General features: G+C 41.5%; 1 protein-coding gene across 9 annotated transcripts in view; it reads left to right on the top strand.

Annotated features, from left to right (window-relative positions):
* EHBP1 (EH domain binding protein 1) overlaps positions 1-24,265 on the top strand; it is a 190,508-nt gene that overhangs the window by 104,104 nt on the left and 62,139 nt on the right. For all 9 annotated transcript variants that reach the window (XM_019612557.2, XM_031552304.1, XM_010706463.3 and 6 more), the window contains 2 exons: positions 18,530-18,708; positions 19,353-19,401. In XM_019612557.2, the coding sequence (XP_019468102.1) occupies positions 18,530-18,708; positions 19,353-19,401 (228 nt within the window). The remainder of the gene's footprint in view (positions 1-18,529; positions 18,709-19,352; positions 19,402-24,265) is intronic.

Below are 24,265 nucleotides of genomic sequence, written 5' to 3'. Positions count from 1 at the left end.
GTTAGCAGTTCTACTAAATGTCTGTGCAAATGATGCTTGGTAATTTAACTAATGTTTTGATATTCAGAGCCTCACTTTTCATAGTTTAGATTTAAATTGCCCTGTGAAATGACAGTGCTTAGATTTGTCACCTTAATAATATACTATTTCACCTTTTGTGGAAAGGTGTTGTCTTTTAGATATGCAATGGCAGTAGTTCTATATGCTTTATTTCATCTTGGAAATGTAAGACTGCATACAATTCTGTGGAAAGAAAATCCATCTCTGGCCTTTAGAGGCAACTGGAAAAGCCAACAAGCATAGAGCATGCTGCCTGATGAAGAGAAGGGGAGTGTTGTTGCTATGTGTCAATAAAATGCCAGCACCAGTGTGTAAGTGTAACAAAAATAACCGCTTTCATATTTTATTCAAAAAAACTTCACTAAGGCTAGAATTTCCTCAGTGTTTCCTACATAAATATGGGATTGTCTTGTAAGTATGGGCTGTGTTATATAAATGTTTGAACTTCTTGAATGAGTGTCACTTGCCCAACAGTCTGCCTTGCCAGCAGGTGCAGTGTTGATCAAATGAGAGAGAGATCCATAGCGAGGAGCTGCTCCAGGGCTGCTGAAGTCAGAGGAGCCCTTTGCTTTCATCCACTTTGGGCTGGGAATGCTCAGGCTGCCTGTTCTGAGCTGTACCTCCCCGCCTTTGGAGCTGAATGAAATACTTCTGTCCTTGAAGAGAGAGAGATTAAAAGTCTAATTTAAGCACTTTTTATAAGAATACAGAAGTGCCTGAAATCAGTCATTTAAGTATCCAGGCTCGGCGCTGCCAGCTGGTAGAGGGCGTTGGTTATCCCCTCTGCTCTGTGCTGTGTGGCCTCACCTCCAGCACTGAGTGCAGTTTGGGTGCCACATTACAAAAAGGACGTAAAACTATTAAAGAGCATCCAAAGAAAAACTACAAAGATGGGGAAGGGTCTGGCAGACAAGGGCTGTGAGGAGCAGCTGAGACTCCTGGGATTTTTAGCCCAGAGCAGAGGAGCTGATGGGAGGCCTGATGGCGGCTGCAGCTCCTCACAGGGAGCGGAGGGCAGCGCTGAGCTCTGCTCTGTGTGACAGCAGCAGGGCCGGAGGGAACGGCATGGAGCTGTCAGGAGAGGGCTGGGGGGTCATGGAAAGGCTCTGCCCCAAGGGGCGGTGAGTATGGCACAGGCTGCCCAGGGGGCACGGCCCCAGTGCCGGAGCTCAGGGAACACTGGGACAGTGCTCTCAGCCATAAGGTTTGCATTTGGGTGATGCTGTGTGGAGCCTGGGTATGGGGTCAGTGATCCTTGTGAATCCCTTCCAACTCAGGATATTCTGTGATAAGAAAGTTGGGAGCTGCAGGGAGCATTCAAGTTTCTAGGACTCTCATGCTCCTGAACACCAGTGTTTTCATGGCACTGTTGAGTCTTGCAGGGTATAAGCTGGTTTAGGTGCAAGCACCATTGCCCAGGCTGAAGCATTTGAAAACCAGCTCTAAGTAAAACCTGGGCTAGCTTCTGGGATATATAATCTGAAAATCCTTATCTGCGATGAAGGTCTTTTATTATTCTTTAAACTATTTACCTTTTCTCCTACGGCGGGAGGGAGCTGCAGGGCCAGCTCCTGGCGTAGGTACCAGAGGATAACCACCTTACTGCCATTCATCGTAACCTTTTCAAAGGACAGGGAAGGCTTTGATTCACATGCTTGGCTTCACAGACTATTACTTCGTGTTTTGTTGAAGCTTTGCTTTCTAAAAGGTGAAAAGAAAGAAGGAATGCTTCTCCTCAAGCAAGACACTTTTAAAATTACCATCAAAACCAAAATCTTCAAAATCGTAACAAAATCTGATGAAACTTACCCTTTCTCTGAAGAGTTTTTACACCTTAACCTCAGATTTCTTAAGAAGCAGGGTATAGAGCAACTTTTAAATGGTAAACTTGTTTGTTTCCTGTGTTGCCTTGCAGTTTAATGAGGAGCTAAATACAACAGGACTGAGCTGCTGTTGCTGTAGCATTTAACTATCAGCTATTACATTAGACTTCATTGTGGAGTTGTTTCATATTGTTAAAATCTTCAGTAGGCTCTAAACTGTATCAGGCCCTCAGCAAGTCGTTCTGTTAAGGAACTGAACTAACAGTAGCCTGTTTTCTCTGGTTGCCTGAAGGGTGGGTTTGGTTCAACTTGGCTGGCAAGCACCTCAACTTGGAAATAAGCATGCATGAATAAATATTCCTCTGCTTCTGTCATGATGAGTTATGGACATATTACAAAAATAATTATCTCCACTTCATAAATCAGTCTGATAGTTAGCTTTGGTTTAGTTACTAATTCACTGCTCCTGCTAATCTTTCTTTGGTTTGGTCAGATACTTATGCATAAGAATAAATCATGATTACGTGACGTTTAATTTTTTTGTTGGTAGGGAAGAACAGCGAGTCTAAAAGCAAAATCGACAGCTTCCATGAATGAATCAGCAGTACAGTGGTGGCCCTGAAGCATTAAGCATTAGCAGTTCAACCCTGCTGCGTAACAGTCAGAAATTTTACATCATTTATTTAAAATAGTGGCCATAGTTAGTTCTTGACTGCCTGGTTAATTAAATAGGATTGATTTGTGAAGCTGAGTATACTGAAAAGTGAAAACCAGCAGAAACAGAGAAGCCTAATATGCCAGAAGCTAAGCTGTAGGGAGTGTGACACAGTCTGGTATTATACATACATGTTGTACACAGACTCACAAGCAAATACAAGGTATGTGCAAATCTTTTTAAGTAGAGAGAATCAAGCCAGTTAGAAGAAAAACGTTGTATTACTGAGGTGCTAGAAGGAATACGTTACCAATTCATATTGCAACACAGCCAGGAGGACTGGGAGCCTGCATAATAAACCAAGCACTTCTGAGATAGTGCCGGCACACTAGCTGCATGTTCTACAACAGCATTTTTTAGCCATGTTCAACAGTGTGCTTGCTGTCGCTCCTCCATTTGTTGAATTCAGGATGACCTTTGCATGAATAAAGTCAAATAGGATTAAGGCAGGAATTTTCAACAATGGGAAAGAGCAACAGATGTAGCCGACTTTGAACGTGGGAGGATTGTTGATGCACGGTTGCCTAAAGGGAGTGTCTGTGGTGACAAAAAATAGGGGAGAAAAAAACAATTTCTTAAAAAGAAAAAAACCTGAATAAAAGAAAATAAATACAAAACAATCCGAAGGAACTGAGTGATCGGGGTTTTACTGAAGTCAAGGTTTTAGATATTTTTGTACTCCTTCAGAAGAACTGTGTATTCTCTGTAACTGTCACTGTATGAGCCATCTAAGGGTTTTGTGTGTAATATATTTTTTGATCCATGTTTTTTCTGGGTTATTTTGATATACGTGGATGGAATATGGAGAGAAGGAGATGTTTCTCTGGAGAAGTAGTCATTTGAATACAAAACCCAAATCCAGATTATTTTTTGTTTGATTTATCCTATGCAGAAGCATATAGATCAATCTTAAAATGCATGCAGTGCGAGCACTCTATGTAGAGGCTGTTAGAGAAAGAAAAGGTTATAACATAATTAAAGCAAGAAATCTTTCTGTTACAAAGAAATCTTAGACAGTTCTGTATTTTATGTCCCTATTAGATAAACTGAGTTTGTTTCTGTGTCAAAAAATAGGACATGCATGTTTTTTCTTGGTAGATTTAGTGAAATGTTTTTGTACTTTTATAGAAGAATTTGGTTAACTTTTTAAAAATACAACTGATTATTTGGAACTCACTTTGTTTCATTGTTGACAAGAGCTATTTTGCAGTTTAGTAGATAGTGTTAATCCCTAAATGATGCTTCATAGCCTGTAGTAATGAATAATGCACAGATTTTAAATATAGTTCATATATAATTCAGACAAATCAGCTTTGAAAAGCATGCATGGGAAAAGCTTTTAAACTGTGAATGAAATCATGTGCTCTAGCTCAGCAAAGTGGCCTTTAAGGAGCTCAATAGAAACTAAAGTAATTAAGGAAATCCTGTTGTAAATGTTACAAAAAATACTGTTTGCCTTACTATATTAGAAAAACAACTGTGGTGTTTAAGAGCTTGATGAAAACACTCACTGATTAGATACATACATTACTGCTTGTAGAGAAATCATTTGGATTCGGAGGATATAGAGTGTTGAAGCACTTTCTAACAGCTTATTCTCCTCCACTGATACTCCCTTAGAGCAGAACTGTGTGCTGCCCACTAGCTGATAGCATGCCACTGTGAACTCAGTAATCATAACACACATCTCATCCCCAATAAAGGAGTCTTCCAGCAGATACTAAAAAAGTGGGAGTGAAAAATTTGTAACTTGGTATTGAATATCTTGAAGATCGTGACTCCAAGTGTCAGAGGTTTCATCGATAGTTTTTGTTGCCTCAATGAAGATGCTGTTATGCTTAATTTTAGGACTAGGAACAACTTGATATGCATGCCTAACATCTTCAGCACCAAGAGCTGTTTGAATCAAGTGGATTTGTAGCTGTAGAAGATGTCTTCTTTTTTCCTTTGGGCTCACCACTGAGACAAATACTGTCCTCTGCACGAACCTCACGTGTGACTGCTGACCCTGACTGTACATGCACAGTTGTGTGAAAGGCTCTCACATTCAATAAGAGCAGAAAGATAGAAATACATTCTGAATGAATTGGTTGGCGGTGACTGTTGGACACCTGGACTTCTGTACATGTTCATGAGACTCCGTGCAGAGTCCGCTGAAGGCACTGAGAAATGGAGGATCTTTAGTTGGTCCTGAATCAAAGTCTTGGGCTGTGAAATCTTCCCATCTGAGTTCTCATGTGTATGAACTGCTGGGGTAAAGTAGATAGAGCAGTTTCTAGTTCCTTAGTTGTCTTTTCCATCTTTAAAGGGTGATCGAAGCACAAGTCAGAGTACAGTCTCTTTATCTTTGGTAGGCTGAGCAAAAGTTCTGTTCTCCCTCGCTTCATCATCAGCACCTCTGAGACAACAAGGATGTCTCTGTGCTCTTCTTCACATCTTTTTGTGGTCTTTTACAAGGATGATGTTGCCTGGCTGATTTCAGTGCAAATAGGTTTGAAACCCAACTTAGCCACTCGTGCACTGAAAGTGTCCTAAAATATTGCGCTATCTGAAATATTTGGAAATAAAAATATCCTCATATTTGTTCATATTTTTTTCAGTTACCTATGTTATACTTTATGTTTCTAAAGTTTTATGAAAATCATTTTTACTTACAAAACAGAATGTTTTTCTTGTTTCAAATGATCTTAATCATTTTCACACATGAAGACACACCTCGAGTACGTGCATGTATATTTTCTTAGCATATGCATATGCATTCGGTTGGTGTCAATATATTGTTAGTGTAAGAAGTGTGGCTATTTTTATCTCCTTGGACATATTGTTGATCTATTTACAAATAGTTTTTGTTGACTACAAACAATCTTTTTTTTTTAAAGTATTTGGAGAGTCTGAAGACCCATCCAACAAAAGGAACTAGTAATATGTTCAGGACATGAAATGATTTGCATCACTGCACCTTAATCCTTTTAGAAAGGATGTTTCCTAATTTTAATTTTGGAGGAGCCATGTTCTGTGACCAGTCCCCAGACAAATGAAATGTTTTGCTCCATTTCGAAGGTGCTGTGTGTTTTTTGGTGTGCAGATAACATGTGATTTACTCTTCATCATCACTTTTCTCACTTTTGCTGTGTTTGAGACACAGTTTTACCAATATTTTGTGCCCAGTACACTGGGAAAGTTGGAAAAAATGCACACCTTCAGACATCTATCTTTGAAATGGATGTTAGCAGTTTCACCTCCTCTTGTCTCTTTGGCTTTTGTAGGCAGTATGGGTTCTGTGCTGAGTGCATTCAGGTGCTGAGAGTCCTGTTGAAAAATACTTGGAAATGGTTTGCGTGGATGGTAAAATAAGTTAGCTTCCAGGTTTTCTTATTGTATTGGAACAGGGAAGATATTTTCGTATTTACTGAGTCAAAGTGGGGTAAGAGGAAGATCAAATCCTCTGTGATTTCAGTTTCTGTTTTGTCCACTTTAATGAGAGGATTCCCTCAGAAACAAAGAACTGTTCAGCGAGATCAGCTCTGACTCTTGGAACAACCACGTTTGTTTCGATTAGGCTCCAGCAGCACGTCCTCTCTGACCTCCCCTTGTAGGTATGTTGGTTGCAGCCACCTCTCTTACGCAGTCTGGGGCACAGGAGCTCCCTGGAGCACTCCAGAGTGTGTGGGCTGTGGCAGCATGCAGCATCCCTGCCAGTTGCAGAAGGGGCCCTGGGGACTGCTCCTCCCCAGCCTGCCTCCTCCTGGGAGCCCCATGCCCTCCCTTTCTGCCCTGCAGACAAGCAGGAGGCAGTGGAAGGCTTCACATGCAGCTGGGCTGGGAAGGAGGAGCAGCTCACAGTGCCAGGGCTTTATAAAACAGATTGTAAAGAATCATTGCAAAAGGACTTCACAAAAGTATTTATATATACTAGGAGACTTTGTGGCAGTAACTCGTTGAGAAACTGAGCTAAGACTGAAAGTAGCATGTGTGTGATGCATTTATCAACTCACTGTTCTCTCGTAGTGCTTCTGTTTGAGCTGTCCATTAATTTTATTGCAGCTGCTGACAAAACTGCTCATTGAACTCTAAAGGTGAGGTGGGTATGATTCAAGTAATGTCCATCTGCTTGTTCCCTAGTCTTGTCTTGGGTCATGTTCCTGCTACCTAGCAATCTCCAGAGCCCACACTTAAAGATGATGAATCCTACAGGTGCCTTTAAATATTATTTCAAAGTTCATCTAACTTGTAAGTGATACCCAGTATTAGAACAAACGTCGTAGTATCTGCTAGAACCTTATTTAGATCTGTAGCGACAAAGTGAAAGGTCTGCTGACTTCTGTGGCTTCCCAGAAGCTCAGCACTCACAGCTAGCTCACCATGTTACCAAAGCTTACGTATGCCTCTGCTTTCCTTTATTCTCCCCGTTTCAACTATTGTTATAATCATTTCATCTCTTGTTATGCAATTAGAACGTTGCTACACATTTATTAGCAAACTTACTGTCAGACTAGTAGTAATGCTCTAATTTACACTTCCCAAAGCATGGAAATTCCCCTGTAAGGCTCCCTTCTCTGCTCTCCTCCACTTATCCCGAGGTGCTCGTGCAGTGAAAAGTATTGCAGGAGACTGAGATGTGTGAATGATAAGTGCTGTGTGCGTTGCAACACCTGGACGTGGTCAGACTTGCTAAGGATGATGTACAACCTGAGTTTTCTGCATTTGTGCTGGCGTTTGGCCAAAGCCTTTTTCCCCCTTGTAGCTGCTCGGGGTTGTCTGATGGATCTCAGTGCATCCGCCAGCCCAAGGTAGAGCTGCCAATGCCTTCCCCAGAGGCCCTCTGGTAGCACTAGTGCTCCTGCGTGGAAAGCTGTTACCATCTTCATCCGGGTGTTTCTTAGTCCTGTCTGCAGATGAGTGTTTGGGATCACTAACAGCTCACACCAGAAGCATATTTAAGCATTGCATCATCCAGGGACCAATTTGAGAGCCTTTCTTTCACGAGTGCTTAATTTTATTTAACCTAACCACAGAAATTAAGTCCAAAGGACACTTAAAATGTAACGCTTCCTTCCTTTCATACGCTGTCAGTTCAAAGGCATAACATCTCTTAAGAATCTTAATCCAATGGATATTAATGTATTAGGGATCCAGTGATGTTGTCTGTCTTGTCACCACGGAGTTGATGATAGTTAAATGGATTCGTGATTTGAATAGTATTGAAAGATTGGTGAATCATGAATCCAGCCCTGGCGCTGCCTTGGTCCTTGCTGTAGAAGTGCCCTCTTGAGCTGACTGTTGAGGGGCTGGCAGCTCTGTACAGCACTTTCTGTGTGGCACTTGTTACGTACATGTAATAGTATGTGCTAAAAGCCCTTTCAGGTCCCTTCTGTTGCTGTATCCTAACTGTACTTTTTCTCTCTCACTCGCTCAGAATGTCTTCTCTGTTTATGATCTGCAGAATGTGTTCTTTGAAGTCAAAATAAGCTTTCACCACAGCTTGTGTCAAAGCATTTAGTAATGTTAGCTTTAGCATGCAATATTTCAGTCAGAATGATTATTTTCTTATTGATCTGACAATACAGTTTTTATTTTGGAGATTTGAAGCAGGAAAAAAAAATAGCAGCTGAACAAATTCTGTGCTTCCAAGTATTAGATAGATTTTTAAAATGATGAAGTGCTATACTGTATTATGAAAAAAACACCCACGTCTATCTCTGCAGACAATGTATGAGCACATATTTCATTCAGGATTTTATGAGTTAGGTGCTGGGGATCATTGAGGAGTTTTACATGTGCCAAAACAAAGCGCAGAAGAAGTGACTGCTGTGTATTGCTGTAACACCCCCAGAGCATGGCTAACGCCCAATTACTGCGTGCTTAGACTTGGATGGTAATTACAATTGAGCTGTAAAATATTTTGACAGTTTCCAACTGTTGTGTGGTTATTAGCCAGACATCATATGGGACTGAAGCGCAGGGATTTGATTTGTTTTCTATAAAGATCTGCTTAAATACAGACTTTCAAAATAAACACGTCGCATAAAGTGTTAATCAAAAGCAGCATTTAATTATTAACAGCTTTTGTTGACTTCTGCTGGAGAGAAGTTCTGTTTTCTGAAGATTTTGATTTCTTAAATGAGACTTGCCATACCTTTATGCTTCAGCTTTTCATTTACAAGCTTTTACTTGTTGAGTGCTAAAAGCATAACCACACCAAATTTAATTTGTAGCATGAAAATGATGTGTGTATTTTTCAAGAGGATAGATTTGCCAGTGTTGGAGCTAGAAAAGCTCATGTTAATTATGTATTATAAATCAAAAAGGATATTTTCTTTTAGCATGCATTTTTCCTTTTAGCTGCACAAGTCCTAGCAATTAGCAAATTTGGAGAGTGTAAGAATTCCTGGAAAAATACAGGTTAAGCCAAGTGACACTTGAATTGCTGCTACTTTTACATGTATTTTTATTTTGAAATGAAACTCATAAAGCAAACAAATTCAAAGTGCATGCAAATTAAGCTCCAAATTGTGCCAATCTCGTTATGTTCATTAAGCTATTGAATCTCTGAGTAGTGGCTGTTATTCCATGGAGGCTATTCACAGAATAAGGTGCTATTCAATGAGGTAAAGATAGCTATCTGCCTTCATCCTGCTTCAGTAATGCTTGTTCCTTTGGGCAACTAAAACAAGAATATTCACATATTCACATCTGCCATTCCTTCCTTTTTCATCCATTTTTTAATAATTTTATTTTGTTTCATATGGTTTTTATGAAAGCTATGAAGGGAGCATTCTTTTGTGGTGCAGAAGAATTTTTCAGGTGCTATCATCTTGATTTCTGTGCAAAAAAAGAAAAAAAGAAGAGAGGAAAAAGAAAGGCTACATTGCCAGGCTGTGTCATCTCTACTGTGACTGAAAGCCAGACCCGACTGGTTCTGTTTTCAGTGGATTTATTCTTTGCCTGAATTCCTGATTTCACCAAACTGTAATCAGGCGAGGCGGTAGCTTACTGACTGCTGTCCTGGGTTTGACCTGAGCTATAATCCTCCAGATGAAATAGTCTTTCTAACGCACGCTAGGTTTTAAAGTGTTTTTGTGACTCACCGTGAGAATGTTATGAATGGGAGAGAGCCTTCTTCCTCGAAGAGGAGAAGTCAGAGTGGCAGAGTTGTGCTTCTCCAGCAGCCTGCCTCTTGGGCAGCTGGAAGGGAACCCAAAGCCGTCCTCTGCACAAGTGCTCACTGGGAGCAGAGGCTGCTCTAGAGACTGTTGAACCTTGTGTGTTCAAGGCACTCTAGCTGAAATACACTGAAGGTAGGACTGAAAGGCATCTTAGGGTTGCTCTATCCTTTTGCTTGGCCACCAGCAAGCTCAGCTTTACAAAAGGAAAGATTTGTTCAGCTTGTTGTTAGCAGCCCTCCTGCAATAATGCATCCATAGCTTTCCGAGGTAGTCTGTATGAGTGCCTCATTATAGTGTTTTACAGATTGCTCCTCCTAACGTCTGACCTGTTGCAATGAGAGCCTGTCAATTCCTTCTGGGTAAACACTGACATGGGAGGCAAAGGGCTTGCTTGCTTCTCCAGACTCTTAGATGCTTGGAGATTTACTACGTTCCTCTCCTGTATCATTTTTTTCTTTAGAATAAATGAAATAAATTTGTTCCAGCTTTCTTCAAAGGCTTTTTTTTCCCCTAATCTTTCTTTGGGCTCATCTTCCCTATACTGTGTCGCTGAGAACTTAACATAAAATTTCAGCTGCGGCTTTATTGATGCTGAAGTGGAGTGGGAGAGGCAGTACATGTCTTGCAAGCTTTATTCCTGTCTGTACATCTCAGCATGATGTTTGTCTTTTTCACAACAACCTGATGTTGTTGACTTATGTTCAGCTTGAATACACTGTTTCCCCCACATCCTTTTGTGAAGAGCTGTTACCTAACCAGTTCTTCCTCATCGTGCATTTATGTAAATGATTGCTCCTTCCTATGTTGTACTTGTGCCTATTGAATTTCATCTTGTTTTCTTCAGGCCTTTTCTCCTTTGTATATGCTCGGAGTTCTTTTAGTGTGTTTGAAGTCCATCCCAGCTTCATGCCTAGTTTGTCATCCATCTTTTTAATTCAAACTTTTAACACTGAGTCCAAGAAATGTGCTTGCAGAACCCCTTTTAATGCATAATTCCAAAAATCATTTCAAACTAGACTCAAATATAGTTTTCCAGTCTGTTTTGTTCCTGTGCTGTGCAAGTCTCGTTAAGGCTGCTATGAGAACATCTTGAGTGACAATAAGAAAAGCTTACCTACAACCATAGTGCTGTCCCTGCTGCTGCTCCCCTCCTGCTCACTGCTACAGAAGGAAATCAGGCTGGTTGTCACCATTTGTTGATGACAAATTGACATTCATTCTTCATCTTCTTTTTAACTTTCACATGCTAACACGTAACTGTTTGTTCCTCTTTTTTTTCATTAGCTTGTTTGCACTCTTCTTTTTATTTTAATGCTTTGGAAAGACTGAAAGGGAACATCATATTTTCCTACTCATCTGGTTTCTCACCCATCTTCTTCAGGTTTTCAGATTGCTGATTGATTTCAGATGCCAGTTCAGATCGGCTCTTCCAGTACCCTAAGATTATATTAAACATGTCCAGCTGATCTGAAGGCTTCTGCCTTATCTAAATTGTTTCCACACCTGGCTGAAACCTGACCTTTTTGTGGCTGATATTAGCAATGCTAGTCTCCAACTTTCAACTGACTTGCAGAATAAAGGCTGATGAAAAAAGTAGAAAGACACTGTGCATTTCAGATGGCTCTGTATCATCTCTGGGTAGCTCCTTCTTTCCCACTGAGTGGTGAAGCAACATTTTAATTAACATCTTGGTATTGTTTGTAGAGTAGAGTATTAGCAGAGTGGGCTGCTAATGCAGGAGTTTAGCAAGGCTAAAACTGATTTGTTACTATTAGGCTCCCATTCATGTCTAGCTATCCTAAGGAGCTAATAGCCTTGTTTGTGTTTGGTCTATGCTCACGGACATCAGCATCTCATGCAAAGTGATGCAAGGTGCTCATTTTATTCCCACCCTCAGTTAAGAAGCATAACCCAGACTTTGGAGGCACAGCAGGTGTCATCAAAGCCAAACTTAGAAATGCAGAGTGCTCCTAGTCCCTCTGCACACAGGTTGTTCTCCTCTGTTAGCACACCTGTGCAGCTCTGGCCTGTGCTCTCCAACAGTTGAAACAAAGATTTCTCGTAGGCAGAGGCTAATGCTGCTGTAAATCTACCTATGGCTCTGCATTAATATAGATGGTGCAGTAAGTTTACAAAACAAGTATCTGTGATTTTCTGTGGAGCAATGTCACTGTAATGATACAACACCAGAAGGTTGCCTGAAAAAACAACGTCTTGAAATGTTTTGAAGAGTGGGAGAATGACTTGCGTTTGTTTAATGGCTCCTGTTAAAAGAAAAAAACAGCAGAAATTACTGCAAAAGCAGCAGGAGTTCACTGTTTTTAGAAAGAATTGGCAGTGACTATCATTTTTAGCTTGCCTTGTGCTTTCTTTTAGAAGAAATTCTTGTGACCTTTTCTGACAAGCTCTAACACTTCCATTGTTCGCTGCAGGCCTTTGAAATGTGGCAGAGATAGCCTTGGGCCCAGGGAGGTGCGTTCTGCTAGTTCAGTTCCCATTTAACAAAGTTAAAAGCTTTGAAAATTGCTATTCCTCATCTGTGGTTTGAGTTGCTTAATTCTGGCAAGCTGCCCAAACCCCTGAACCTTCCCATCGTGGCCGAGTGCCAGGGATTGTGAACCAGCAGCATCCTGGTGGCTCCACTGGCTCTCTCAGCACACGCTGCAGGGGAGCAGAGCACTGGGGAAAGGGAGGTGGGCACAGGGAAACTGCCCATCTCCCAGGAGCAGAAAAATGAGGCCCTTCCCCTGCACTGTAAGCTCTTAGCACTGTTACGTTGCACATGAGTGCAGCAGAGAAAGCTCGGTATTTGCTTCTACTTAGTGCTATAAATTAAATACCTTTTCCCACTTCTGTTTTAATTGAAAATACTTTGTTCAGGACAAATATTATGCAATCTAGGAGAAGAGAGAGCAGCCAAGCCTCAACTCATCCTTTTATAAGATTTGAAGCTGAGGAGGAGCTCTCTTGGACATTTTTTTTCATGGCTTGCTAACCATCAGGTGAAATGACTTGCACACCAGTAACCAAGCCCATTATGTTGTCTCGGATTAGTTTCTCCTTTACCAGCTCATTAACATAATCTTCTCCTTGCCCACAGCGAATAAATTTTGGGGTTCTCAACCCGGTGAGTGAGCTACGTTCCCTTCCCATGTGGTGTTGCTGCTGTCTGCAAGGAGCATCCGAAACAGCAGGTGGTCATCGATGGTTGTTCAGCTTTGGATAAATTGTCTGTTTTGTTCTTCATGAATTCCCACCAGGAGACAGGGTCTGTGTGCTGTTGCCCAAGTGAGGAAATCGTCTGGTTGTTGGTGTGTTGTGGCTTGTGGTTCTGAAGGTTTAGAGTTCAGTTCCTGAATACTTGCTTTTCTTTCATCCTTTTAATCCCTAGCAATAAAAACTGAACCAAAACAAAACCCTAATGTTAAAGATTACGCTAAGAAAATTCACTGCTAGGCAAAGTAAAAGCTGAAAGAGGGTTACCAGATAATGAGAAAAATTACAAAATATGTAGCGAGTATGAATTGCTGGATTGAAGGTAGTCTGTTACTGCAGTGTCTCCTATTTTTGTGTGCTCCATGACTATGGTTTGTACACAGGAACAGATTTCAACTGTATAGCTGCTTTTCATGACTTTTGGCTGGCCCACCTCCACAGTCAGTGCCTGGACCAAAATATCCAGACCAGAAGAGGCAGCTGTCTGTGGTTCTCTGTGCAAGTTGAAAGGGGTCTGAAGAAGGACAACTGCTTCATTGCCCAGATGTTGCTTGTCTGGGGTGCTATGGATGTGTACACCAGGTTCATGCTTGGTAGCATCTTTGAGTTCTTATGATAGCTGATTCACTTTACTGGCTCAGGCAAGTGATTTAATTCAGGCTGCTTCCATATTTGTAAAATACCAATTGTGAACCTCTATTATGTCAATAAATTCATTTACTCATTGTGCAGCACCATAATACTGTATGATGGCTATCCTGCTGGAGATCGCAGGGAATCTGGAATTATATTTTTGATACAGGATTTGTATCATACTTCTTAAATGAAGCCTAGTGCCATGCACTGTAAATGAACGATCCGAACTAATGAGCAACAACTTTTGACCTTGAGCAATGGTGGCTAGGGATCGTGTGAGAAGAAATGACAGTGATGATTAGAATCAAAAATGACATCATAATGTTTGTTTGTGGGGTTGGACGGGTAAAAAGTTATGTTGATTAAACTAACCCAAGCATGAGGGACAGGCTGGGACCAGAAGTGATGGCATGTTGAAGGACAGACGTTATTTGTATGATTCAGCCATGAACAGCGTAAACTAGTGCTAGTTTAGAAGGAAGAATGACAAACTGTAGGGAGCTGGAGCTGTAGAGGAGAGGGAATGCAGTAGTGGTGTCTCAGGCTGGCTGTGCTTTGTGATGACATGCATTATCTTCACTGTTCTCCCGTGGGCCCTAAGCATTCAGGTAAACGCAATGTAATTCAGCTTTTGGCTGAATTGTCCTCCTCCAGCTGAAAACATTGCTGTCGACAGGACTAATTGTTCCATACCCTGGCATTTTAGGTAGCATGCACTTTTTGCTGCATTCCTCTTCTTGTCCCAAGTAGAATTTGGAAAAGCTCTTTCCAGCCTCACAGCCACCAAAATATGCTAAAGCTAAAACCCTTAGGGTGAACTAGTTCCACCTTCCAGGTAAACAGCACACTTAAGGCTTGTCCAAAGGATTTTACCTTCCTTCCTACCTGGCAAAACTTGCAAAAAGTTTTAAAAGCTTTTTAGATGAAAGTTTATATTTTGTTGTATATCCGCAATAGCTGTGGGCACAGTCAGAGGAATGAGGAAGGCATAGCTTTGGGTGGGGACTGATGGATAACAGAACTAACATTTCTTTCTGGGAAGCATGCGTGCAGCTTCCTCACCAGAGGAAAAGAGCAATGCTGCTCGAATTTTGTTGTGTCCTCATACTATTCTGGTGAACTGCCACTTAAAAAGCAAGTAGCTAGACAAAGAATAACTAAATGAAGAACGCTTCAGTAGAGCTGGGTCGTGAGGATGTTTTTCCATCTTTGGAATAAAACAGAAAGCAATTTTATTCTGTCTGTGCAGACTTCCATTTTCTATTTCTGTCCTGTTTCGAGGTAAAAACTGTCTTTTGACTTAAGCCTGGGCTGTTCCACAGAGCGGTATAAACAACACTGAGAGCGCACTGGGTTTGCACGGACTTTTCCAATAGCATGAACTCTATTAAATGAGCCATGTCCAGTGTTAGAATACTCCCGGGCTTGGCAATTCCTGTGGGTAGAGCTCCATGTTGTCTGAAAACTAAAATTCTAAGATATCAGCCAGATGATGATGATGATACATGATAGATGATCTGCTTGACTGACACGTACTGGCTTTGGTCTGTGGCATTTTTCTGAACTGAGTCCGTGTCTCAGTTCAGCTGAGCTTCTGAACCTCTTTCTGCATCTGGCTGTGTGTCCCACCTATCTGTGGGTTCCGTTCATTTACCTTATCTTGCATTTTAATGGTTTCACAACATTCAGTGAGCTGGTTGGCACTGCAGCTTTGATAGAGATGAGGGAAAATCCCTTTTGCTTTCCTCAGTCAAATAAGTCAGGGACTGTTGCCTGCACTCGCTCCTCGAGGAACACAACTTGTTTGCTGGCTGCTTGCAGGTCTTCCTCGCACTGACTTTTAGCCCTATCTCAATATTGGCCCCACTCCTCCTGCAGATAATTACTTTTCCTCTGTAGGGAGCAGTGTACGTTAATACAAAATGTAGACCACATGAGCCTTCCACCCAGATTCCCACAGCTCCTACATCCTTTTCCCTTGCTCCATGGCTGCTCTTGGCCCTTTCCCTTGCAGTGCTGGCTCCGTGGCCATACATTCTTGTCACCGGTTCCCACAGTGGGTTTCTTGTAACCAGCAATGCATCTGATGCTGCGGCAAAACAGTTATGTAAATAGTTGGAAATGTCGAAACGCAGCCTAATATCTAAAGCTATGGATCCTCTTGTTAATGGTCTGGTGGGATAGTCTCCCAAGGGCAAAAACGCATACGATATGCAACATATTAATTAAGCTACCAGAACATGTAAAAGGAGAATAAATATAGAGACTTCAGAGCTTCTGTATACGATGAAACATGAAGGGTGAAGCTGGAGCTGGCTGCACAGGCAGATCCACCCACACGGGGCTGCAGTCTGCTCTGCACCCACCTGCCACTAACCCCCAGCTGGAGGGTGACCGCTGCTCAGCAGGGATCTGGGCCTCTCCCATGGGTGCTCCTGCTTTGTTAGTGGTGTCTCCAAACGGTGTCTCAGTGGCTGTGGGTTTGAACTTAAAAAGCCGAGCTGGAACTGCGTGAAGTTCAGAACAATGGCATTGTCAGCACTTAAAAGAACTGTGCAAGGAAGAGCGATCTGAGCTGTTAGTTTGTTTGATCAGTTCCTGCCATTCTGAAAGACAAGGACTAGAAATGGGTGTTTGGTGGTTGTATTTGTTCTGAACTTTGAACTAATCTGTACTACCTGCAGGTATTGAAAGACAATATTTTCCATCATGATTTCACCAAAAGGTGAAACCCTAAAACTAAATTTTCTTAACCCTTCTAAAGCAGTGTCGGGTGCTCCTGTGGTTTTGCCATTGTTCACCCATGTGTCTTGGGCTGAAAGCTTTTATCATAGATTAAATAACAAAAGCTTTCACTCAGGTGCTGAATGAGAGCATACTATTATCATAATATTAACTTCACCTTTATCTGAAGAACTCGCAGTGCTAAATCTGGAGAGAAAGCAGGATATAATTTCTGCTTTATCAGCTAGAGAAGGGAAAACTAAATTGCATTGTGCACACGCTGAAATCTCGCACCTTCTGAATAAAGCACTTTTAGAAAATCTGAAGTCAATGGAAGCACAACTTTGGGGGAAAAAAAAGGTCCAACTTTAAATTTTCAAGGGATTGTAGTCTGGATTTAATAAATAGATAATTTTTAAATAAATTGTTAAATTCAGCAGAATGTATTGATTTAACAGCTTCGTATGTCCTTTTGTAAAACCTGGTTTTCAGTTTTAGCTGTGTAATTAAGGCGTTTGAATGGTGAGGTTGCCTAAGGCCATTTCAGAGTTAACTAAAAAGCGTTCAGATGGAGACGTGAACGGTTTCTGTGGAGAGCGTCAGCAACAAGTATGAGGACTTTATAGCTGACCGTGGACTTTATAGCAGTGCCGTGTGCTTTGGCAGAAGTAGCTCCTTACTTAAGAAATGATGTTCTCCCAGGTGTATTATTCCCACGTGTATAATTTCGATATCGAGTCTGTTTCAAATAACGTGTTACCTTAGATTTAGGAGCGATGACTTTTCTTTTTTTGCTCTAGATTGGAAGACGCAGAAGACCCTGATTCTGTGTCGCTGAATCTGAATCTGGAGTAACTGTCTGGAGGGCCCTAAGCGTATTTGTTACTCCGGTTTAAGTCTGAGGCATGGAGAAGGTTTATCAGGGATTGCTTCTTCTTACTCTTCCCTAGGTTGTGTATCCCCATTAAAATGTTAATTCGGTGTAACAAGAGATGTTTGTCTCATCATGGCATTTGTGCACGCTGATTTGAATCACCGGCAGGACTGACAAAGCACTTTCTGACTGAGTTGTATACAGGCGTATACGTATGTTGTGGTATTTAAAATCACAGTAAGGTACACATTTTGCTCTTTCTGAAGGAGCTGGCAGTGCGTCTATCTGATGGTGGAGTAGCAGTGTTTATAAAACAACTTTTCAGGTCTGACTGTCAAAGAAAATGAAAAATTGCTTTCCTGATTCTGTAAAATCTCTTCCCCAGAAGCAGTGAAACCATAAATCAGTGTTCCTGGCAGCTAATTGCTGAGCACTGACATGCTTCAGTCAAGTGGGGGCATCATTGGTCTTTCACAACTAGGCAGTATGGCCAGAATTGCTCTATTTTATAAATCATCGCTCTATTTTAACCCTAATTTGGGGACTCTCTAGCTGTAAGGTATGCAAGTTTGTGTATACGTGCTTTTAATTGTATTCTTTTGGAAAAATAAGGGGGTCAGATTTTCCTCTCTGATTCAGATTTTGGATTTGTGTCAGGCAAATAATTCTGTTCAATTATATCTCAGAAGTTTTGCAAGTGATGGTATTTTTGTAGTGAAACAAGGGCATGTTTCTTGAAAGCATCGGCTGCAATTACTGAGTTCTCTGCTGAATTCTCTGGTGAATGCCAAACCCTTGAAATAAAATCGTTTTTATATTTTATTCCATTGTATTTCTTCTATTGTGTGAACAGGAATATTACTAAAGTGTCAAAATACTTTTTGGGGGGAACTATTAACCTATTAGCTGATGGTCCTTTTAAAAACCACCTCTGATGCAGTCAGAGCTTCCAACCCACACATCTGTGAGGTGGAGCAGCGTGGTGGTGGCTGGGAGTGGTGGCTGCAGCCCCTGGGCTGTAAATCGTTGGTTGGAGCCCCACAGCCTAGCAGGATGTGGCAGATTGGACCCTGTGCTCCCACAGCTCAGGATCCCATCACGATCCTCCTTGGTGTCCTTCGGAGCCGAGGGCAGCGTGGGGGATAACGACTTGCAGTTTGTGTGTTTTGCAAGTTGCAGTCATTGTAAACTGACAGCTGTGTGGGACATCACCTCACATCAAAAGAGGCTGATCATCCAGTTAGGCCAATTAATGTTAATTCTCATCTTCCATTAAATTATTTTCTCTTTTTTCTTCCTTTTTTTTTTTTTCTAGCCAAGCCCAATACCAAGTCCTGTCCTGGGGAGGAAGCCAAATGCGAGTCAGTCCCTGCTTGTGTGGTGCAAAGAAGTTACAAAAAACTATAGGGGAGTGAAAATCACCAACTTTACAACATCGTGGAGAAATGGGCTTTCCTTCTGTGCAATACTGCATCACTTTAGACCAGATCTCATGTAAGTTGTGTGCTTTCTGCCTGCATAAGCTAACTCTCATAGAAATATACAACATAGAACTTTGCATAAAAAGCAAATCTCCGTTCGTTTCAGGTACAGATCTGTTTTGCTCTTTCCTTTTTAAAAGAGAAATCGTCCTTTCTAAGAAAGCAGGTTGAGGAATGCTCCAACTTGCCGACCTCTCTGCTCTCTCCTGTTGCCCAAACAACTGTTTCTCCCCTCGATGTGATGTGTTTTTTCTTCTCCCTAATCTTACACAAAGAACTGACTTCAAGATGATTATGAAAATTGTGCTAGTGTTGAAATGAGATGAGAGAAATAAGCCTGTAGCCCTTTGTACTCTGACAAGGAGAGATTACCTCCTGGTAAATTTGGTTGTCAAGGCCAGCCTTCAGCCCCTGCCTTAACTTCTTTTTGAGATGGAAAGCTCCAGGCAATGAAACGTGTCATCGGGGCTTGTTTGTTTATTTATTTATTTATCCCTTTAATTTTCCACGCTATTAGTTTTGTTGATTGAATTGCTGTGAAATTGCTAGTTACTGTATGATATTATTGCATGTCAAATTTTTTAGATTCGGTTTGTTTTCAAAACTGCTGCTTTTATCAAATACTGTACATACCCACTGTGCCATTTTCCCCCTCAGTGACTACAAGTCCCTGAATCCTCAAGATATTAAAGAGAACAACAAAAAGGTAAGAACTGCCAGGAAGAAAAAAAAAAGCAGACGTAGCTTCAATTTTGGCTTCGCTGCAGGTTTTTATTAATTTTGGGAAAGTGAGGTTGTTTTGTAAGGTCAGAACTGCAGCTCACAGAAGGTATTCAGCCTCCTGTGGCTCAAATCGGATGCATTATTGACTCCAGTTTGCCATGGTCTTTAACATTCACCACAAGTGCAAGGCTGGCATTAGGCTTTAATATTTCTACGGCCTACATTAACTGCAAAAGCAGAGGGAAGGGCTGGGCAGCATTTTGTAAGCATTTCTCCTTTTTTTTTATCACACACACAATTAAAAAAAAAAGAAATGGAACTGTTCTCAGATTGTGCTATATGAGACTCGTAGTTCTTTTAATAGGGCTCCATGTATCAGTCACAGGCAGTGTTGCTATTGTGGTGAATTTTACGTTTTTAAAACTGGAATTTTACACGTGTCTTGAAACTGTACAGCTGAGAGAGGTGACAGATGCAGAACCTGTGCTTTTCTGCAGCAGGGAAAGTTTAGGTTGAGAAGTGCTGGGACAACACTTGGCAAACAAACCCAGCTGTTTGCGGAGCGCTTGCAGCATTGTGCACCAAATACCTCCATGGTGCGGAGATGGGAAATATTTACCTGGAAGAAGCGGCAACTTATCTGGGGAACCACCTGAAGGCCTTTATTTCCGCTCCTGACTTTAGATACGTTGCAAACTTTGGGATTTTCACGTGCCTGAGTTTGGCCCTAAGGACATGTAAAAATGATAATTTTCATGTGAGTCACTGATAATAAAATGGTTCCTGAAGATTGTCTGATAATTGTTTTTAAGTGCTTTTCTTCTCCGCGCTGTGACTTGACTTTTGCCTGGCTTTAAACACGCTGGCGTATGTAGGGAGGAAGGTTTGATATATTTTGAGTAAATTAATGAGGTTCAATGCTCTATAGAAAATGTAACTAAAGAATTTTAGATTGTAGATATGTGGAATTTCTGGAAGTGCTTTGCTGAAGTTCATTTGTATTTAGGGTAGTTATGTTTTACTGTGTCTGAACGCTTACCCATTAGCCAGAAAGTTACATGTTAAAACAGTGGTTAAGTGTTACAGATAATGAAATATCCCTGAACTGCACTTATCTAATGAGTGATTTGCCCGATGATATCCTCTTCATAATAATGCGGGGTCTTGTGATGACCTCAGTGGATTACCCAGGACATCACAGCCTTGTCTGTGACAGTGTGGTTTTGTACTTCAAGTTTTGTTGGTTGTACGGGCTAATTAAGCTGGATTATAACAAAAGAAAAGAGTAGATTGTTAATTCAAAACGTTAGCAGTGCGATCAGTCATCTTTTCTTTATGAAACTGTGATGGTGAATGCGGAACTTTGTAGCCCATCTCTCTGGCAGGATCTCGTTCCAGTCCTGAAGGAGCTGTGATTGTTGTTATTGTGCAGTTTTTCCTTTCATCACTCCACAGCCCTCTGCCTGACAGCTACATTGAGTATCTCGGTTGCTTCCTGCAGATTTATTTCCTGGTCTCACACAGTTCTGCCCGATAACCCCACGTGCCCTCGGTGGGAGTGAACGCAGCACTGCCAACAATGGCTGCCTGTAAATTCCATGCAGATATGGAGCACGTGTGACAGCGATTCCTCCTCACCAATTAAAATAACATCTGTGGGTGAATAGGACAGTTTTCTTTGTCTGAAGCATCTCCTTTTTTCCCCTCCCAGGAAAGGAGCTAAGAGGTGGCTGTGACTGTAAATTAAATGTTAATCTGCAAGAGTGTATCTTGCAAAAGTGTGTGACCTGTTTTTTTTGTTTTTTTTGTTTTTTTTTTTAAAGAGAGAGAGGAAATCTTAAGAAAGAACTTATGTAGTGTAATTGCTTGCATAATTACATGTTGCTTCCAAAAAGTCCATCACTGGGTTTCTTTATAATGCACACAAGTCATTTGCCAAAGTGGTGCTGCCAGCAATGCTGAATCAAAAAGGGCATTTACCTGTGACATCTGATCCGGGCTGGGATGTCAGTGCGTTATGTAATTGGGAAGTGGCTGGGAACTGCCTGGGTGCTCCTGCTGATGGATCGCGACTGACGGCTGTCAGTCCGTGTGCAGGAAATTAAAAAGCGCTTCATCAAGAAGCACTAAAGAGGTTCGGTGTCCTGACTATACCAGTATGTATAACTATCTCAAAAAAAAACCAACACCACATTTTTGGTGCATTGTGCTCGTTGCAATTTCTGATTTCAGGAACAAAAGAGAAACCAAGGCTACCTCTGAGAAAATTAAAGTCATTGCTATACAGTGAGTGATAGATTCTCAGCTGGTTGTGGTGCTACTTAAATCTCTTATGTATCTAACTATACCCATATAACCTTCCCAATTACATTATTCAACTTTTTATTTTATTTGACTATTTCCACTTGATCCTTAGTAAATCACAGTGAGTAGTTCATCACACTTATGACATACTGGTAGTGTGGTCCCTTCTCAAGGGCAGGAATGTTTCACATTGCTCATAACGTGTTGTGCACTTGGAAAATGAAAGCTGTTGAACGACACAAGGCTGAGACTTAATGGGGCTGAAAGGATGGGACATGAAGTACAGTCCTAATAATGAACTCCTGCTTTTAATTATTTCATCTTGAAGTAGCTTCATCAATAGTAGTTCATCATGAAGAAGATTCTTTCATTTGAATGATTGCTGTTTGGAAATGTTGATGTATATTCTGAATATTCAATTGGCACATCCAGTTTCAGGATGCCTTTGATGGTGTTTTTTCCAGTTTTTGACCATTTCCCATGCGATTTCTCAATGCGTTTGTACATGAGTGATCACCTTCACAAAATGTACCATTTCACAAGGAAAGAATCATTTTAGAACATACATTTAAATAGAAGAAGGTAGAGTTACAGGGTTAAAGGTGGCATTGTCTCCTCAACTTTAAGCTGGCAGCCATATTTTATAACAGGTGCTCATGATCACATCCACAGTTTGATTCCACAAAATAGTAAGCACGCATTTAATGGTGTGTGTGGGAGTTGCTAGTTGGCCTCAGTAGGATCAGGCAGGAACGTGGCTAAACACACGTGTAAACATTTGCAAAATCAGGACTTAGGTATGCCTCTGTTTAACGAAGTGTAATTTGACTTGGAAAATGCTTTCTCATGCTCTGTTGATGCCACATTACAAACTAGTTACCAATCAGTTAGAAACACTGGGCATTTGTCAACACACTGGAAAGTCAAGAAGCTCCCAGGTTCCTCACAGAGGAGGAGAATGGCTTCTCCTCGCCATCGCACCCAGCCATGGACACGTGCAGCGTCTGATTGCTATTTATAGCACTAGTGGCTGTAAAGCATTTGCATGCCCATCTAGATATCTAGTGCTCTTCAAAAGCAGCTGAGCAAGAATGTGCATTGTCCAGACTGGCAACGAGAGGGATGGGAAAGAGGCGTCTGGCATTGTGGAGTTTGTGTTAACCCCAGGTGTCCCAGAAGAACCCAGCTGCCTGTAGGTGTGATTTGCAGCTCCGCCAATGGGAGCGGTCCTTTCCAGTTACATCTTCACCACTTCAAGCAGGTGCTTTTTTCCGAAACACGGTCCCCTCTTAAACTTTGCAGACCCTGGGAAATATGCCTGGGATTTGTCTTTATTAGCAATAAATAACAAGTTCTAACGAGTACGAAAGAGTTCAGGTCAAGTTACATCTATGGGCTCTGGACTGCTGTGGACTGCTAACTGAAGCCTAGGTCCTTTCATTCCTGAAATGCCGACTCCCACTGTCCTCAGTGAGGGGCAGCGAGTTATTTATGGCACTCTATCAGCTCTGACCCACTTAGTGAGTCAAGCAGCAAACCCTGATGCTGCATCCATTCTGCAGGCCAGCATGGATGTCTTGCTCCACTTCCCAAGGCAGCCTGCTACGGGTGAGTGTCCATCCATCCTTCCTGTGCCCTTAGGCTGCCCACCTACAGACACAGCCTTTTCCTGTTCTTCTGCTTTGTCTGGAGCTTCCTATCAGCAAATACAATGTCTGTGTTTTGTGCTGCTGCTCCTCCTCTAAGCATAGCTCCTCTCTTACAAATGGCATGGCCATCTCTCATAGTCAGCCTTCCCATAAAGCAGTTCCTCACCAGAGATCAGCAGAGAACATTGGCTGCCGTGAAAGGGAGTGCTCTGAAAACCAAGACAATATGAAATTGCAGTTAATTTCCCTCCTCTTTCTTTTCTCCACCCTTCCAAAACTAGGTAAATAAAGGAAACTGTGTGTAACCAGAGCAGAGCTGAAGTCAGTGACACGCGTTACTGTTTCCTTGCAAAAGGACAGGTTCCCTTCTGTGTCTTAAATTTAAGACCTTTTTTGTTAGAAAGACTGCTGGGTAGGAGGAGCTGGGCTTTGCTAACAGGAGGCCTTCTGCAGCCTGTAGATGCAGCAGTGTGTTCCACGGTTAATCCAGAGTAGTAATAATTAATTATAAATTGAGAAAGGGCTTTAACTCTTCAAAACTAGAAAAACCTGATGCACCAAGCCCACTCAGAACACAAGGAACACGATGTGGCCTCACAAACCAGAAGGCTTTCACTCTTCAGCTTCTACAAAGGAAAGTAAAGCATGAATGAAATATACTCTTTTTCATAAATTTATGCCAAATTTACAACAGAACTTTTAAAATACACTTGTTTGCTGGATGATTGTGATTTATGTCCTGTATCACTCAATCTGTGACGGTGTTCTTTTGGGCTATCTGCACATACATTGTTTTTCATCAACACAAATCACAGCAATTACACGACCAATAGAAGGGAGAAGGTTGATCACCAGTGATAAAACCCAAGATGGATTAGTGTCATGTTTCTTCTA

The sequence above is a fragment of the Meleagris gallopavo genome, chromosome 2, assembly GCF_000146605.3.
Source record: "Meleagris gallopavo isolate NT-WF06-2002-E0010 breed Aviagen turkey brand Nicholas breeding stock chromosome 2, Turkey_5.1, whole genome shotgun sequence".
Classification (NCBI taxonomy): domain Eukaryota; kingdom Metazoa; phylum Chordata; class Aves; order Galliformes; family Phasianidae; genus Meleagris; species Meleagris gallopavo.
Note: the sequence above shows the minus strand (reverse complement) of the source record. Positions and strands in the feature narration are given on the sequence as shown.